Source organism: Mycetomoellerius zeteki, unplaced genomic scaffold (assembly GCF_001594055.1).
Source record: "Mycetomoellerius zeteki isolate Tzet28-1 unplaced genomic scaffold, Tzet1.0 scaffold155, whole genome shotgun sequence".
Lineage (NCBI taxonomy): Eukaryota > Metazoa > Arthropoda > Insecta > Hymenoptera > Formicidae > Mycetomoellerius > Mycetomoellerius zeteki.
In genome coordinates, this window is record NW_017256500.1 from 1,857,741 (window position 1) to 1,872,490 (window position 14,750).

The 14,750-nt window shown below is 37.7% G+C and overlaps 1 protein-coding gene across 1 annotated transcript in view; it reads right to left on the reverse strand.

The window, feature by feature from the left end:
- Nucleotides 1-4,097: 4,097 nt before the first annotated feature.
- Hr39 (nuclear hormone receptor FTZ-F1 beta) overlaps nucleotides 4,098-14,750 on the reverse strand; it is a 24,840-nt gene continuing 14,187 nt past the window's right edge. Inside the window, exons 2-7 of the mRNA XM_018445104.1 lie at nucleotides 8,222-8,709; nucleotides 7,286-7,710; nucleotides 6,601-6,945; nucleotides 4,852-6,471; nucleotides 4,295-4,585; nucleotides 4,098-4,175 (exon numbers count right to left, since the gene is read on the reverse strand). Of these exons, the coding sequence (XP_018300606.1) occupies nucleotides 4,319-4,585; nucleotides 4,852-6,471; nucleotides 6,601-6,945; nucleotides 7,286-7,710; nucleotides 8,222-8,549 (2,985 nt within the window). The 5' untranslated portion in view covers nucleotides 8,550-8,709 and the 3' untranslated portion in view covers nucleotides 4,098-4,175; nucleotides 4,295-4,318. The remainder of the gene's footprint in view (nucleotides 4,176-4,294; nucleotides 4,586-4,851; nucleotides 6,472-6,600; nucleotides 6,946-7,285; nucleotides 7,711-8,221; nucleotides 8,710-14,750) is intronic.

Sequence of the window (14,750 nt, forward strand, 5' to 3'; positions counted from 1 at the left end):
TAATATTGTCATGATTGGCAAAAAGACTTTTTTGTCAAATCTTTGCAATGTGTTATAACGAACGCGAATATCATAATTCGCGATGATATCGCAACGTACTACTGAAAACGGAAGACTGTATCCATAAAGTACCTCTCTACTTTTGACGATTTAAAAAAAAGGATAGAACTGAATTGTGTCGGTTAAGCGTGTCTCTACAGCTAGACTTTTCTCTCACACGAAAAATTATTAAGCAAATTCTTTCATCGCGTGTCACACACACATATACACGCACGCACACATACGCGCGTACAAATAAAGACAATTATCACTGAGCTACAGCAGAAGTATCTCATTCAAGTATATAGAAATAGGTTTTATCAAACATAAACATAGAATAGTCATTTTTTAACAGGCAAATATTTATCTTCTTGTAATTCTACTTTCATATTATTTCGCTTAAGTCGACTTTTATATGCTTTATTACAAGTATACTATACTCGCATACGTTCTTCCTCATTTTCTTTCACTCTCTTTTTCCCCCGTTCCCCTTTTTCTTTACACGTTTTACATGCACACACATATACATATACACACTCACACACACACATACACACACTCTCTCTCTCTCTCGTCACAACAAAATATGATTCTTTCTCTTTATATTTACAGCGTTAATTTCGTTGCATCTGCAAAAGTATAATCAAACTAAGCATTTGATTTGAAATATTTTAATACAAATTCAATATCCATTCAATACCATCCAAAGAATCGTACAAAATACTGGCTAATATTTTCTGATACATTATCACTATTATTGTGCGTGATGAAATATACACATTATTATCAACGATTTTAATGTTACAAATGTTTACAATGAACTTTCAAGAAGGAAATCATTCAATAGTTACGCGAATGATATGTGTGCGCATATACATTATGAGAGGGCGATAAGTTACTTTCTATTAAAATTGATAGAAATATGGGAAGACAATTCTTATAAATTATCGTTATATTAAGTATTGCGCGAATTAGTATTTTTTTTAAGTGCTCTTGAGTTGTTCTTCACATGCTTTTTCATAGAACGTAGACAACAAATAAAAAGACTAAGCAATTGTACAAAGAACAATATGCTAATATATACGACAGTCTCATTAAAGTACCAACAACAGAGATCAGTTTGTTTGTTTCGCACGCAAGCTTATAGCTGCATCTTTCACAAGCAACATTTATGATGCATATTTTTCAAAAATAAATATTTTCGTTCCTTGACTTAGTGAAAGAATCATGCTGATTCATCATCAATGCACCATATTATTAATATTTTCCTGTTCTAGAAGACATTTTATGTCCCATGCTCAAGAAAAATGATTGAAAAATAATTTCAGTACTATATTGTAAATATAAATTTAGTAAAGTTTAGAGACAAATAAAAATTTATCAATGGTTAATCGTCCATTTTTTTATTTGTCTACGTATACGTTATATATACAACCAGTGTATATATAAATTTCAAGTCATATTCCGTCTCAAATATTAGTATTGATTGATAGCCTGTATCATACTTGAGAATGTTGTAACAAAAATAATAATTGCGTGATTGGCAAATATACTAATTTTAATAATTTTATAGCTTTACAATTTTTTACAATATCAATAAGCATTCTTTCGCTAGTATAAAATTTGACAATTTTTAAAGTTACTGTTTCCTCATTACACCTATATTATATTATGATATCAAAATAGAGTGAATTTTTTCTTCACTATGCAAGTAATTTTTTGCATTTGTAAATAAATTTATTTTTTTAGATGTATTATTCACGTTCAATATCGTAATGTAATTTATATCTGTAATTTATATTCTGTTATTGAATGTGAATAAAAGATTCCGTCTTTTATTTTGTATTGACAAACACATGTATAATTCAAACTGTACTATACATGTATACTACATTTTGAACAAAAATGTATGGTACGATAATTGATTAAGATTTATTAAGAAAACTACTATTTATTAATTTCCGAAATTATTTTCTTCTTTAAAAATAGGGATGCACCGGATATTTGTATTATCCGATACTTTTTTACTATCCGGTTAGATAACCGGACATCATTAGTATCTGGCAATACATCCGGCTGAAATTTTATATTTTTGCGTTATTGATGCAGAATTCTGTTTTTTCCATTTGAGCTTCTATTCTTTTCAACTGAACTTCTTGCATAATTTATTTATCTTTCCTCTTTTTCTTTTCACGTTGGGAAGATAAAGAAAATTATTATCGCTATTTCTCTTGTTTTACTTTTTTTTAAATTTTGGAGAATTTGTATCGGATATCCGGAAAATATCCAGTATTCGGTCGGATAATTGTCCTACGATTATCCAATCGAATATTGTATATTCGGTGTCACATTCTTTTCGAATATCCGATATCCGGTATCCGGTAATTATATAATTTAGTGCAGCCCTATTTAAAAAGATTATTTAATATTTATAATTTTGTTAGTATTAAACGTATATGGCATGCAAACAATTCATTTATTTTAATCTGGAGACAAGGTAGTGTCTCGACCCTAAGCCAAGCGTAGCGACACTGCCTATTTTTTTACAAGGAAAAAAATTCGCTTTCTGCTTCGACGTCATAATTCCATATGGTTACAATGAGAAAACGGAAGTTTTAATATAAATTTGTCATTGATATTGAAAGAAACGCAAACCAATAAGTTCTCAAAATTATATTATGATCAAGATATATGCAAAACAATAGATAATATAAATATATGTATATATAATATATATAAACATGTATACATACAATATAATCTGATTTGCCATTTTTCTTTACATAACATATAATCTGATTTGCCATTTTTCTTTATGATTTGCTAAGACATAAAAATAATATCCTTTCTACAAATAAAAATGGAAAAGCAGTATTAGCCAATCCTTCTTTAAAAAATATATTTACAGAAAAAAGATAGCAGCTATATGTATTGCTGATGTTACTTCAGAAATTTCTGTGATACTTATGCCAACTGAAATTCTCATTATTTCCGTTTGTTGGCAAGCTGTTAAAACATATAAAGAGAATAAAAAATTTATTTTGTGTGACCGATAAAAGCCACACATTTTGTGTGGACGATATATTCTAATTAAACATATTAACTAATTATTCCATGATTAACTGCTCTATAAGTAGACAATTGGTCGACTGATGTATTAAGTTTTAAGTACACTTTCATAACCGGGATAGATAAGGCATGGCTATGCTCTGTTCTTAAGTAAGCGCAGAACGATACGCAATACTGGTTGTTCTATTATAATCGTTAATTAAAGATCAACTTTGTTTATAGATCTGCATTCACTACTATCCTGGTGGAAAAAATTCTCATATCTTAGAATATTTTAAGAATTTGTTATATTTTTAAGTTATAAAAAATTCTGAAAAAGTATCTTAAATTTTTTCAGATTTTATCAGTTTTTTTTTTTTCCAGAAATTATGGAATTAGAAATCTTAAAATATTTTAAAACGCTCATATAAAAAATTCTAAAAAAGATATAAAAAGATTTTCTCAGTATAAACTTTTGGAAAATATTCCGAGTCGTATAAGAAATCTGAGAAATCTCCTAAAAAGTTATAAAATTATACAGAAATTCTAAAAAACTTTACATAAAAGTTCTGAAGAATTATATGAAGAATTCTATTAAATATACGAAGAAAAATTTTCACCAGGATATAAAGTTCGCGCTCGAATAGATTACATCAATCTAATAGAATATAGCACTTTAATGCTATTTGATACCATCTCCGTATTTATACAACGCTTATCATTGTAAAAGTAAATGCTCTTCGTGTCTCCGTCAATTAAACTTTTCAGTCTCATTAGCATCTACCTGTATGCGGAAGTACGAATCCGACATACACTGTAGGCCGCTTCAAAATTCGTTTGTTTCAAAACAGGAATGCGAACATGCACAACCTGTATGTGGAAGCATTCCGATGTAAAATAGAAAAATTCTTTTCACCTTTTGTCAGGTTAATGCGACCTAATTACGAAGAATACAGTCCCCTCACCAAGTACTAATGTCACTAGAGACCTTACATCTGCCGTTTGCTTTCTTTCCTAATCTTTCTTATTCTGCGATTATCTATTTAATATCCGATTCCCTAAGCTTATGGACCCTATAAGCGTGGAATCTGAAAAAAAAACCAGAGGTCTGATTATAATCATTGCAATAATTATTTAAATTATTTAAAGTAATTGTGTTTTTCTTGTTAGAACAAAAGAACAATAGATCGTTTATTAATAAACTTACGGCATAGTTCACTGTGCTGACAATTCAATGATCTCCTCTCAACAATTCCATTAAAAGATTAAACGAGCTGCCTTCTCCCTCAGCACGTTTTGCACTCAGCAATTCTTTTCCTGCTTGACATGTTCTTTGCAGATCTGGAATTCTCAACAATAGTTCACCGAATTTGGCAGGCATTTCTGGGTACCTCGCGATTGTGTATTGCTGCAGTGCTTGAAGTGCCTTTTCTTGAGAAGCTCTGACCTTTTCAGGCTCTTTTAATTCGCTTGTATCGGACGTTAACAACACGATCACCTTTTAATTTCCAAGAAACAAATATGAAAAAATGAATTAATAAGTTACTCATTCTCAGTGTGTCGTTATAAATAAAAAAATATCAATTGAATCATCATATTTTTATCCTCATTCACAACACTGTACTTGATACAATTATTTAGACTATATTCATCTGATACAAAAGTTATTTTCAATTTCGATGCGAATATACAAACAGCTGTATTAAATACTAAATATGCACTGAAAATGAGCATTTTTAATGAACCGAAAGGGAAAACAATTACCTTCATTGCAACATATTCGTATTGGTCTACTCTCAGTCTTCGCAGATTATTGGTGAAAGTGAGCATCCTCTCGATGCAAGTCGCTAAACCAAGCTGTCTTGCCTGTTCTAAAGTAATCGACTTGCCGAGAGACACTCTTATCTCACCGGGAGTGCTCATACTGCGAAAACAGCAGGAGAAAAGCAGTAGCTCACACCAAGAGTTAATCAACAAACAGATTTGATCATCGATTGAAATATTTTTAAATAATGGCAAACTTTTGCACCACTTGACGATCTTATAGAGCCGATGATCCGCAATGTTGCACAGATTAGATAGAAAGTCTGGATGTTGCGCTGAATTACCGTTGGAATTACTGGCAATTTGAGAATTACTATTATTAGTGGTATTGCCATTTGTGGAATGTTGATCGGACGCCCCCGTTAAGGTCGAATCAGTGGGGCTCGCTGTTTCTCCCCTTCTGCTATTAGTATCAACATTGTTAGAGTCATTCGACGAACATTCCACTGTACCTCCGTTGTTTCCGGCGCCAATACTGGTCGCAGTTCCAGTACCGCTGAGCGCTGGACCACTTCCGAGTCCACCGAGTAGCATACTGTCACCACCGGTATTCCTTACACTTCCAAGTATTCCTCCACTACCGCTTATCCGATCATTATCGTTGTAATGCCAAAGATGTTCTACATCCATAATGTCTTGCAAAAGTTGAGGTACTACTTGCATCTTGTAAGAATGATTTGAATGATATCTAACAGAATAATGGTGCTCGCTACCAGCCGGTGCCGGGCTGCAATTGCCTGCCGTCGTCAGTTTTTCACTGGTCATACCAGCAGGACTACCAACGAGATTTGGCAGAGTATAGGTACACTGATAAGTGCTTCTACCGCCTCTGGTACGATCCTCCCTGATCGCCTCGAGCTTCATACCCATATTGAGGCACTTGTCGAAGCGGCAGGCCGGACACTTTTTCCTCGTGGCCACGGTGACCGGACAACCTGCGCCTCTAAGGCACACATAGTTCTTACGATTCTGGACGGTGCGCTTGAAAAATCCCTTGCACGATTCACACGAAAAGATGCCATAATGGAAGCCGCTTATCTTGTCACCGCAAATCGGGCAGGGACTGTTAATTAGTTGTTGCCTGGTGGAGATACCCGATGGCGCCGAGGGTAACCTACAGTCTTCCTGATCTTCCGCAACGGGATGGCCGTCCGACGACAATTCCGAACCTGGTACGGAAGAGGACGAGTAATGATGTGCGGCAACTGCGGACGAGGCTGGTAGATGCAGCGGACTACCTTGCGGCACTTGATGCTGATGATGTTGCGAGTGTGAATGCGGATGTCTCGGTTGCTGGACGGGTGAATGCGTAGGCGGGCTAAGCGAACCGTAACTGTAGCAGCTACTGGAAGCGTCGGAATTGTTCCTCGAAAGCGAATGCGACAACGATAGAGATAACGAAGAAGTCGAGTTGTTGAAGCTGTGTCGAGAGAGGGACAACGACGATGAGGGTATTGGACTACCCGCTCCTAGGGCGGAGTGTCGTGCTGCATGAGGGCTCTGTGTTGGTGAACTGAAGACGCTATACGCAGAATGAATGGCGGAATCTGGCGACGGCACCTACGAGAATCCGGGGGTTAAAATGTACATGCGTATGTATAACTAAACATGTGTATCAATTTAATGAATTGACGTATTAGTACGATTTTTAGATAAACTTAGCTAAAAATGTGTCGTATTATTACTCACCTGCGATCTAGTATGACTGTGTTTAGTTAGATGATGTCGCGGATTGAGAACGGGACTATGATTAGGCGTTGAATTGTTGTATCCACCGAGAAGCTTGCCTACAAGAAGCGGTAAGTCGCTCTGTTGAGTTTGTTCGAGGTTTTCGATACCGCGTTGTTGCTGTTGCTGTTGTTGCAATTGTTGATTGTGTGTCATGGGAAGTCCACCATCGTGAAAGGATCCTATTGAGAAACCTGGACTAGATCGAAAATCCGGCTCTGACTTAATAGGAAACTTCTGTTCCATAGGCCCAGGACTCGTACTGCATACTTGAACCCCCTCCATAGACGTTTCCTCATTGTGGTCCTAAATTCAATTGCAATTAAGCAGTTAGCAACTTTCTATTTTCATTTATATGTAACATTACCAAGTAATTTTTCAATTAATAATAAAATAAAGTTCGTTTAAAAGAATATAAGTTTACATTTGACACTTTTGCATAAATAAAAAATTATATTCTTTACACAATTACATATTCTTCAAAAATTTATATGAATATTCTTTTCGAATATGAGTTTGAAATTTATAACAGTCCATTTCTCTGTATATAAAAGCGTCATATTTCCTTTCACCTCTGTCTTAAATAAATATACTATCGGTCAGACTCGATGAAATTTTTATAATAATACAATTCAGCAAGTCTAACCTGATTAGTAATTGTATTGGAAGACATTTCTTGGTCCGATAGTTCACCCTCCCATGACATGGGCCTCTCAGGTTGCTGTTGCGAATTATCATCGCAGCATCCCCCGCCGTCGCCGTTTGCTTCTCCGTCACCGATCTTCTCGCCATTCTGATTACCCGATACGTCGCGTTTCTTCTTCGAACGTAGATTGACACCTCGAAAGTCAATCTTGCTGATCTCACCGTCGCTATCCTCAGGATCATCGATGTCGGCTGCGTTCGCAGCGAGGATGCCACCAATTCCGATACCGATACTATGCGGCCCCGTATTCGTGCAGATTCCGCTTGTCGGGACGGCATTCGCGTTTCCACATCCCAGTACCGAGGTCGATACCACCGATACCGTCACACCGTTTTGTCCCCCGAGATATTTACATACTCCTTTAGCTAAAATCATAATTGTATTATATGTGTGTGTAGATCAAATTTTACCACTTTGAAAAAAGGAAGTTGTTTATGAAAAAGTTTTCTGACGATTTAACTTCGATATTAATAGAAAAATTTGTAAATAATTTTTTTTTTAATTAATATATAGATTCACGGCAATTATTAAATTTAAAAAAATTACTTTTGTATTAGAATATGTCCAAAAAATTTTAGTAATAAATCAGAGAACCTTTTGGTAATATTTGAACAGTTTCTACACATATTAGAAAAAGAATATTTCAAATATTTACTTTATCGCATTAAAGAACTCTTATAAAGAGTCGAGGGTAATACTATCATGCATGAACATGTCAAAAAAATTTTAGTATCAAATTAGAGGGTTCTTTGTTGATATTTGAACAGTATATATGTATATATATATATCTATCTATTAGAAAGATATTAATTCAAATAATCACTTTGCCATTTACCATATATTAAAGAAATCTTATAAAGAGTCAAGAGATAATACCATCATGCATTTCTTGATTGGGCGGTACGTTAATAGTAGTGACGGATACATTTTTCCCCGTCTCCGTGGAACGGCTTGGGCTCATCGTGCAGGACACGCCGATACACGACGAGGGACAACAGGTCGTGGACGAGTTGATCGAGGTGGAGGAGCTCGTCGACGAGCTGGACGCAGAGCAGGAGACAGAGACGGACGTTGAAGTGGGAGTCGACGAAGTCGACGACGAGGCGGCTGCTGACGACTTCCAAGTCTGCGTGCTTGGCCACCAGCTCGAATCCGAACCGGGCCCTGGCCCTGGGCCCTCGCTGGGCCCGTTTTGCTCTGACATTCTCAGCTGGTTACGCTGCTGCAAGCTCGTGATACGACTCGTGGCCTCTCGATCCTCACGAAAGTGTACAGCATCCTTACGGCGGGCTCTCTTATCGTCACCTCTACGAATTATCGGGAACTACGTATTGTTGTGCCAATTTCTTGCTCGCTCCGTACCACTAAAACAAAAAAACAAATACAGTTCTTATGTGTTTATGCAAATTTCAATTATTACGCTAACATTTGATTCGCAGTACCTTTTACATTGAAGAAGAATCTTCAAACAAGTCATTGTTCACTTTATATTAATCTCCATTATTAACGCATCTCTCAATCATTAATCTGATGCAAAAAATATTAAGTATAATTAAAAAATATAAAGTATAATTAATTTTATTATAATTAGTATAATTAATATAATTAATTAGAAATAAACTACGTTTCATCTCTTATTATTTTAATATAATTGCTCATTTATAAAATTAACATTAAACTAATTCAACATTTGATTTGTGTTAAATAATTCTCCATTTGTTTAAATCTAATGGAAAATATGAATAAAAAATTTAAATTTTTTCGAAGTCCGATTATAAAATTCTTAGATATATACTTTCTAATTCACGGTTTACGCAATAACGTACGTTTCGCAAGAATGCAAACTCCTTTAACTACTTCGGCTCGGAAATAACCAATTATATCGAATCAGTAGATTTCTCGTATGGTTATTCGCCGAAAATCTAGTCACGATTTCGCGAGCGCTGACACACAGTCAAGTCTCTATCTCTTTCTCTCTGTCTCTCTTGTCTGCAAGGTTACGCCGATGGCCGTGCCGCAAGGCCGGCCCACTTCCGGTCCCGCGGAACCGCCGAACGACCTTCGCGCGGAAACACATGCGTTCACTCACGCCCGCACATGGTGCGAATGCGTGCGGGACGAGTATTCAATCGATCACGCGACAAACATATAAGATCTATTTAAAAAACAAAGATCGACACGTGTGTTGGCATCGCGAATCGCAAATCTTCGATGATCGTTCGCGATCAATCGCTTGATTGGAACGTATCGCTTACTCTCTAAAATATTTCAAGTGGAATCTAATTCTAAAGAATGACAATTGAGCCAGTGTTGAAAAAGAGGTTCGATTGTCAATTTTTAAGAGTGCGATTTCATTCTTTAGAGTTAGATTCCACTTACCAAAGATTTTAGAGAGTAGATCTGTTAAATTTGCTATTCCTTTTCAAACTGAACATATTGCAAAATCGTTCATTTAGATCACACGCTCTGAAGCGTAAAATGCTTAGATAATTAAAATAATTTACGCAACTGGCGTACACACGCTGCGTATATATAAATATCTATATGTAACTCGCAAGTACTATATATTAACGATTAACACCTTGCAACTCATTGACATGTCCTCGAAAGAAATAATTCAGTTCTCGCTGTTTCGCGACTTATACATATAAAGTATTCTACAGTGCATAAATTTATGATTTGTAGGAGTTTAGAAAGTTCAGAAATCGATTTAAGTTAGTCAATATTTATCTGTATTCTGGACTTTTTGAATTTAAACTTTTATTTGGAATTTGGAACTTTTGAATTTATAACGTTTATTTAAAATTTTTTGGTTTTATTTTTATTTAAAATTCAATTAAAGACTTCTTATTCGAAATTAAAATATATGAAACAAGATTTCGATTTATTAGGGCTTTTTCAATTCCTATCACATAAGTAATGAGAAAATTATTTGCACTTTTTGTAAAGATAGACAAATAGAGCAATTTTAATCCTTCGATACCACTCCTAGTGTGGCATACTTCTTTTATTTTGCTCTGCTATAACTTTTTTAGTTTTAACCTCTCGAGGGACGAATTTTTGAAGATCAGAAAAAATTATTTTATTTGATGTCTCAAATGTATTTATTTAAAGTATGCTATATTTAAAATATGCTAAAATAAATATGAAACTAGGGAATATTTGCTACTTAATTTTTTTTCATATTTTTATTATTGCCTAAAGAATGTTTGCTCGCAATAGTACCATACTGTACTTCGCTAAACATTCAAACATCAGGTAAACCTAAGCGTACAGTCAGCAACTAAAACCAACACTTACAACACTTTCTTTTCGACGGGTTTCGGAATGCAGCCTGCTTACCAAGCGATTGGTTCTTATTTGGATCCATAAGTAAGAATCAATCGCTCGATGAGTAGGTTGTGTGTGCATTTCGAAACCAATTGAAAAAAAAAACGTCACAACCTTTTAGTTGATGACTGTACACAGTGTACACATATGTACCAGTATCCTTCAAGAGGTTAAACCGACAACTTTTATACATTTCCTTTCATTTCCGTCGTAGAAGGTAGAACGAGTTACAGGAAATATAGTATCGCGTTCTACAACTCTATTCTTATTTTACGCATCGTGACGCAGCGAGCTATTGCAGTCGGGTATCTTGTCCATATCTATGGTTCATATGCAGGAGTTACGCGGCTACAATGCATCAACTTAACGCGGTAACCGTACTCTCTCTGCGGTCTTGCTGAGCTAGTTATCGCGAGGTTCAAACGAAACGCACCGGCCGGCGGCAGCGGTGCCTCGAGAAGTAACGTAACAACGTTAGTTACGAGCGGGACGGGCGAAGTCGGAGCGGTCGAGCATATCGGAGACCGGTGTACGGTCTTTCCTCGTCGCGATATACTGCGGAGTGTCGTCCTGATACCCGCGCTTCCCCGCACCGCTGCTCTCGCAGGCGTAGCGGCGGCAGGTAGCCCCTCACGGGTGCGAGTGCAGGTCGCATACCGTGCACAGAGCCGGTCTACGTTTTCGGAAACGAGCGTACATGCCGAGCGAGTGCGAGCGTACGAGAGAGGAACACGTTCCTCTTTCACTCTTCTCTCTCTCTCTCTCTCTCTCTCTCTCTCTCTCTCTCTCTCATCTTATTTGAACGTAAATCGGAAAGAAAAGAAGCAATAGAAGATTGTACGCGGTAGTACGCACGTGCCGAGTATGTCGTTCTATCTGGTTCTATCCCTGAGTCGTCGTCTCTTCTACTCGAGAAGGCGAGCGTGTGCGCGCGATACGATAGTTACGACGCCGACTTCGTCGGCGGTAAGTTCAAGGCCCTCCGCGACCGCCCTACCCGGCTTTTATGCACCTTCGGGGTCACGTGACGCAGCTCAAGGTCTTCTCTCCCCACTTCGGGAGCGCCGCGCCGTTCCGTTCCGTTCCGTTCCGCACCGCACCGCACCGCGTCGTGGCGAGTCGGACCAGGTCGGGACAAGCCGGGCCAGGCCGCGGCCCCACGCTATCCGTTGCACGTTGCACCGGTGCAACGACGCTATTGCACTCCTTTTCGACTATCGCCACCGCCGGACGTTGCGACCTCAACCGTCGTCGTCTTGCGTCTTCGTCGTCATCGGCGGTGGTAGCCATTTAGCCAAGCGGCGGTTAGCCCTAGGTGACGACAAACGACGATGGAATCTCGTGCCGCCTCCTCCTCCTCTTTCTCCTTCCATTCTTTCGCCTCCTTCTCCTCCTTATTCTTGTGCATCGAGATACGGACTCGGGTCAGTGACATCGCGTAAGGACGGTCGGAGGAAGCGTCGGCTCGTCGAGAGAGCCGAGAAAAACGTCGCCGCGCCGCGCCGGGCTCCCTGGCCCGCCGCTGCACTGCTTCGACAGGTAGGCGCACGAGCGAGCCGCTTTGACGTCCTTTGTGCCCTTTACATCGCTTTGTCGCAGGCTTATTTGTTACCGTTGTCCGACACAATGAGGAAAGGACACCTATTGCCATCGACAATTGTCGAGGCGCTTTAAAATGTAACATATAGCGGTAAGCAACGTCGTAATCGCCACCGTTAAGATAAATGCTTTTGTTTGTTGAATCCGACGTTGGGGATATACGACATGTTCCCACAAGCGTATGTCTTTTATTCTCGAAAGTACAGCTGTGAGAAAACTAAATTATATTCTACGTAGTTGATTATACAATTTGTATTTACGTAACTTTTTGCTTCATATAACGTTAACAGATGATAAAGAAAATATTATGAAAGAAGGATAAAAAAATGAGTCATACGGAAGAGAGCGACAACCGTAAATGCAGTTAGTGAAATCCGCTTGGGACTCCTACGTACGTTCTCCGTAATCCGATTTTCTGCCCCATGTTACACCTTATCCTCTTTTTGCAGCGAATCAGCAGCAAGCTCATTATAAAATGTGCAAGTTGTCCGTGGGATCTCCTCATTTTACCCGACCATATGATATCCGTTTTGTCTGACATAGCAGGCTTGCGAACAAAGCATTGTCCTCCGCACCACGATAACACGATCGGGCTTTATCATACGCGAAACGATAGCCCAAGTGCCGTGCTACAAAAGAATACTACCCCGACAAAAATATGTTTTATGAAAAAGAAATATCTATAATAACTAAATAAATTTCGGGATTTTTCGGAATAATAGCGTAAAATCGTGATTGTTAAAAATTAATTAACTACTTGATTAACATTGACGTGATTGTCAATCTTCTTTGCTAATTGAATGCAATTAATTATTATAATAATTATGATTTGCGAAACACAGATGATGACTATGTAATCCAAAGTTACTAATTTCTGTAAAATACAATTAGCCATATATTGTAATTCATACATTGTTAAATTAGCTGTAATAATTCATAACGAAACTATAAATTCATCAAGAATAAAATCATGTTTCTTATATTCTTAAGTGGCTCTTAACTTGAAAAAAAATCTAATATATCCGCATTCTCGTGTGTGTGTATCTGGTGGAAAAAATTTGTCAGTTTGTCCGAAAAATATAAAAAATGACAAATTCTAACAAATTCAGACAATATTACCGAAATTTGACGGAAAGTATCTCATTTTATCTGCAACTGTCCGAATTTGTCAATTTTCGGAGACATTTTGACAATATTTCAGACATTTTCGAACACATTCGAACAAATTTTTCCACAAGGGAACACAGAAGAAAACTTTCGGAAATGTTGCTAGTTAAAGTTCGTAATATTTGTAGAGACGAATTCGCGCATGTAATATCACTCGTGTAATATCGAAGATATCGGCTATCCTTTTTTAACAATGCTTTCTTGTGGAAACGTGCAACGCGCGTCTATGGTAACGGGCATAAGGTTATTTACCGTCGAAGCCTTTAGTCAATGACCGTTCGATCGGTGCCGTTTCTTGACATCAGCGGCAGGGCGGGCGTCCCGTCTCGGCGCGGCGCGGAGCAACGCGGAGCAACGCGACAGTGGTTGCGCGTGATGCACGCGCAGTGCCTGACTTCCTCGTATCTTGACACAAGCTGCAGGCAGCATGGCAGGTGACGCGGAAGAGGGATCGACGACCTACGGAATATACGGCGACTCTATTTTAAGCGGGTCGCGAACAGAGTCCCCGATCGGCAGTCCCGCGGAATGACCGTGAAAGACGCGACGCTCCGCGCCGCACCATCCTGTGTTTGTCTCTGCCCGTGTGGATTACGTTAGACCTTCCCGTCCTCGACGAGGAAACACGTCGGCCAAGTGTAACATTCACGTGTAACGAGTCGGCATACCAGAATGGCATGATACTTGCGCATCTTAGTCCTCGGACTATCGAACAATTTTTGTGGTTGATCGTGGAACATCGATCGATTTTCTCGTTTTTCAGAGCATTAATTCCAAGCTTGCTAAAATTAGATTAAATGTATATATTTTTTTAATATATATAATAATTACTCTGTAAAAGCTTCGACATTATTTCTAAGTTGACACCGAGAAACTCAAAGTTTTTTGAGAGTAGGCCACCATGTTCTTTTTCCGAGTCATTAACAAATTGGTACTCTGGAATTACAAGCAATTATTTTTCATTGTACGGGCTAGTATAAATCAAATAGTTCAAATCAAATCTCAATAAACGACTTTTATATTTTGTGCACTAAGAATAACATATCGCACTTATTTTCTAGAATCAAATTGTAATCTGTTTTACTTATATGTATGTATTTTTATTTTGAACTTGCACCTTGAATAACATATCAGTTATTTTTCATGGTAATATATTATTAAATTTAGATAATATTCACTTTATGTATGTTCATTTTGAACTGGTACCTTTAATAACACAGGTCTACAAAAAAGGGGGTCTTGGATGTTGTCGGGAAGCTGTGGGTCATTTCCGAAGTAATTTTCTGCGTAGAATCCGAATCTGAAACCA